Source organism: Nilaparvata lugens, chromosome 7 (assembly GCF_014356525.2).
Source record: "Nilaparvata lugens isolate BPH chromosome 7, ASM1435652v1, whole genome shotgun sequence".
NCBI classification, from domain to species: Eukaryota; Metazoa; Arthropoda; class Insecta; order Hemiptera; family Delphacidae; genus Nilaparvata; species Nilaparvata lugens.
Window position 1 is genome coordinate 63,658,200 of NC_052510.1, and position 4,485 is coordinate 63,662,684.

Consider the following 4,485-nt stretch of genomic DNA (forward strand, 5'->3'; position numbering starts at 1 on the left):
TAAAAGAGGTAGATGGAAAGCTGATATGAATCAGCTTGGTGGTAATTATAAACTAAAATAAATATAATTTATATTCTATAACTGAATAGAATCTGAATTGAATACTGTCCAGGTATCATTCAATCTATTCTAGAATAGGCTTTAATCAGATCAACACAGAAGTATCTATTGATTGAGAAAGTAATCAATACCAAATTTTCATTTTTTAAGAGACTTGAGAAATTGTAAAAAATCCACATTTATTTTTCAATTTTTTGAAAAATTCTCATTTTTTATTCCCCACATTAACTGAAAACACGTATATGGAATGTCTTGGTTATTTATTAGAAAATATTTAATTATTCCATGTTAGTTTTCTACTTCATTATTTTATTTAATAGGTACTATAAGATTTCTCCGTGTTTCTATTGCAAGTTTAGAATTAATTGAGCTTAACTTTGTCTGAAAATTCACAATAACTTACTTAAAAAAAAAAACAAGTATATGAAATCTCCTGGCGTTTTATTAGAAAATATTGAATTATTTCTTGCTAGTTTTCTACTTTGTTATTTTATTCAAATAAAGTATGATTCCTCCGTTTTTTTATTAAAAGTTTAAAATATTGAATGAGCTCAACATTGTCTGAAAATTCACAATAACTTACTTTTAAAAAAGAACAACAAACAAGTATATGAAATGTCTTTGTTTTTTATTAAAAAATATTGGATTACTTTTTGTTGGTTTTCTACTTTATTATTTTATTCAACTACTATAAGATTTCTTCGTGTTTTTGTTGCAAGTTTAGATTAATTTTGAGCTTAACATTGTCTGAAAATTCACAATAACTTACTTTCAAAAAAGAACAACAAACAAGTATATAAAATCTCTTGGATATTTATTAGAAAATATTGAATTATTTCTTGTTAGTTTTCTACTTTATTATTTTATTTAATTACTATAAGATTTCTCCGTGTTTTTATTGCAAGTTTAGAAATAATTGAGCTTAGCATCACCTAAAATTTCACAAAATTATTACTTCTTCCTAAAACGTTTTCAACTTGAAATAGTATGCCATTGCGAATTGAATAAAAAATATTGTTCTAGCATTGAGTGATGAATTTTTCAAATAAACTGGAACGCTTACAATTTTTGGTAGCCTAAATCAATGCCATGTTAAAAAAACAAGTATTCAGAAGGAATAATTTTTTTTGAAACAATATTAATATAGTAATTATTAATAGAAAATGAGTGAAGTTTCTCCTTATAAAATTATTTAATTCAAATTATTGTAAACTCATTTTTGTTATAACTCCAGAATTTTATTCTAGCAATCTATATTAATTCAGAAACTTTGATGATTTTCCAAATTCTGAACTCATTCCTTCCAGTTACAGCTATTCTATGGTGAGGTCTACGTTATAATGGCAGTGTTTGATTGGCAATGGTATTGCTATCCTTGTCTATCATTCAACAAAGCGGATAGCGCTATCTCTTTCTCACTTTCCTCTGTTGCCAGATCGTCTTTTAACAATGTAGAATTAATAATGAATTAACAAAATATTTCATCTTATGAAATTATTGAAAGATATAGTTTCTTGCTCAATGAAATATGCTTGATTATTACTATCAAATTTTGTAAAACTTTAAAGTGGAAAAACACTCACATTCTTTGATGTGCCGACATCCGAAAACTGAGTTTCTGTTTGGCTTGAAAATGTGCAACACAAGCACGAAACGGACGTCGCCATATCAAAGAATGTGAGTGTTTTTTCAATTTGAAGTTTTACAAATTTTGATAGTAATAATAATAGTGAAAACAAGATGGATAACCAACATCATAATTGATTATTTTAAACTAGAATGGAAAGTTAATATTACATAAATAAACCTGTATCAGCTACCGTCTATAGAAGGCATTGACAAGACAGATGATCGGCAACGTTTCTCTCCTAACTTACTCCACTGCCATTATAACGTGGACCTCACTATAGCAACATAATTATATCAACTTTGATGTATTATTAATTGCTTCATATTAATAGGGTATCGCTGTAATTTCCTCGGATGGATATCCAAATCTCAATTAATTCTATACAAACTATAGACTACTATCATAGAGAAACAATAGCATAAGTAGATATCCCATGGTATAGGGCGTTTATGTCGCAACTTTTATTGTTATCTCAAGCCGATAGTTCATGTAATTCTTTCCCGTGAAGCTGTGTGACACTGGTAGTCTCTCATATTGTGCCGTTCATACACTCTCACCCCAACAAAACAGTAAAATTCGACAATAATCGACTTGAGATAACAGTAAAAGCTACGACATAAACACCCTATACAATGGGATATATACTTACGCTATTGTTTCTCTATGCTAATATATAGTAGGTAGGCCTACTCTTACATGTCGACTAATCGTTCAGTTTATTTATTTAATTATTTATTTATAATATTGATAGATACAATATAATTCTCAACTATGAATGATTGGAGAGGAACAGCAGGCTTAAAGCCCACAACTGTTCCTTTCCCAAATTTACATAGAAATTGTCCAAAAATAGGTAAAATTATTAGGTTTACAATTATTACAAAACTTATGTTGCTGTTTATAACATGAAATATTTATGTTACTATGTTTACATTGTTGTGTGCTTTGGTTGAGGATATTAGGCTTGAAGCCCAAAACTGCTCCTTTCCCAAATTTTAGATAGAAATTGTTCCAAAATAGGTACAATTATTACGTTACAAAAGTTATATTCTTGTTTATAACATAAAATAGTTATGTTTACAATATTTGTTGTGCTTTGGTTGAGGATATTAGGCTTAAAGCCCAAAACTGCTCCTTTCCCAAATTTAGATAGAAATTGTCCCAAAATAGGTACAATTATTACCGTACAAAAGTTATGTTCTTGTTTATAAAATAACATATTTATGTTGTTATGTTTACAATTGTTGTTGTATGCTTTGGTTTAGGATATTTGTGGACCTAACTGGTTGCGATCAGTTAGCTTGCTGAGTCAGCAAAATTGAGAAGCTCCTCATGATCCATATTGTTGAGCGTGTGGATATCAATTCCCAGGGCATTCGCCACACTCATCATGTCGAGTCCGAATGATTTCAGCAGTTCGATGAAGTCCATTTCCTCTCCTGAAAACAAACGAAATTTGGTTAATTTGATTAAAACAAATGTGATGTGAAACCGCTGAAACCGCATGGCACCGCTCTAAAATGGTTCAGCTGATACCTTTATAATAGGCAACAATGTGTGAGAGATAAATTGTCCGCTAAATCTTCTTCATATGCTATAATCCCAAATGGAGTCCCTCAAGGATCTGTACTAGGACCTTTGCTTTTCCTAGTATATATTAATGATCTGACAAGTGCTGCACCTGATATAAGATTAATTATGTATGCAGATGACACAACTGCTCTGGCAACAAGCCCCGACCCCATCACTCTTGCAAGTAAATTGAAAAGTGCACTGTCAGCAAAGTCAAAGTGGTTTGAAGCAAACGGTCTATCGTTACACTATAATAAAAGCAATCTTATTCAATTCAGCTCTGCTCGTAATCAAACAGCAGTGAACAGAGTACATCTTCCAATAATTGAAGACATTCCTGGGACTTATAATAGATCAGAGTTTCACTTGGAAGGAGCATATTCAGGTCCTTGCAAAAAAACTAAATCAAGCTTATTTTGTAATTCTCACCCTCTCTCACTCACTAGACAAAAGCACCCTATTGGCCGTCTACTACGCATATGTCTACTCATATCTGAGCTATGGAACCATTTTCTGGGGAAATTCTGTTGATAGCGGTAAAATTTTTATAATCCAGAAAAAAATAGTAAGTCATTTGTGGATTGAGATCAAGAGATTCTTGCAAAGCATTCTTCAAAAAACCTAAACATTCTAACGCTGCCATCTATTTTTTATCTATTAATTGTTGATTTTTGTTAAACAGAATTTAGATAAATTTCAATTCTGCACAGATAATCACGGGTATAATACACGTAATAGTAGTCTCATTGCTTTTCCAGTACATAGGCACACAGCTCTAGAGAAAACTCCATTCTAGTCTGGAATACGTTATTTTTAATAAATTACCTTCAGCCATCAGAAATCAAGATTCAATAAACAAATTCAAATTAACAGTCAGAAAAATGCTTCAACTTAACTTTTTGTGACTTTCATTTCCATGTGAATTTGATGAGATACATCATAGAGTGTATTTATCTATTTTACTTTCAAGAAGTTAGAACTAAGTCTTTTAAATATAATTTTGTTCTAGTATTGACATGTCACCAGTCAAATGAGTGTTACTCAAAAATTGATGTAATGTGACGATAAATAAATGAAATGAAATGTGATGGAACAGATTGATTTATTTATCTGTTGTGTAGCCTATACTATTCAGACAAAGTTTGACCGTCTGAAGTTTGACAGTCTGAAAAGTATGTCGGTTTGAAGTATGTCAGTTCAAAGTATAACAGCCATAAGGCCCA

General features: G+C 30.6%; 1 protein-coding gene across 1 annotated transcript in view; it reads right to left on the bottom strand.

Annotated features, from left to right (window-relative positions):
• Nucleotides 1-2,375: 2,375 nt before the first annotated feature.
• LOC111064435 (palmitoleoyl-protein carboxylesterase NOTUM) overlaps nt 2,376-4,485 on the bottom strand; it is a 57,365-nt gene continuing 55,255 nt past the window's right edge. Inside the window, 2 exon segments of the mRNA XM_039433380.1 lie at nt 2,376-3,006; nt 3,008-3,129. Of these exon segments, the coding sequence (XP_039289314.1) occupies nt 2,983-3,006; nt 3,008-3,129 (146 nt within the window). The 3' untranslated portion in view covers nt 2,376-2,982.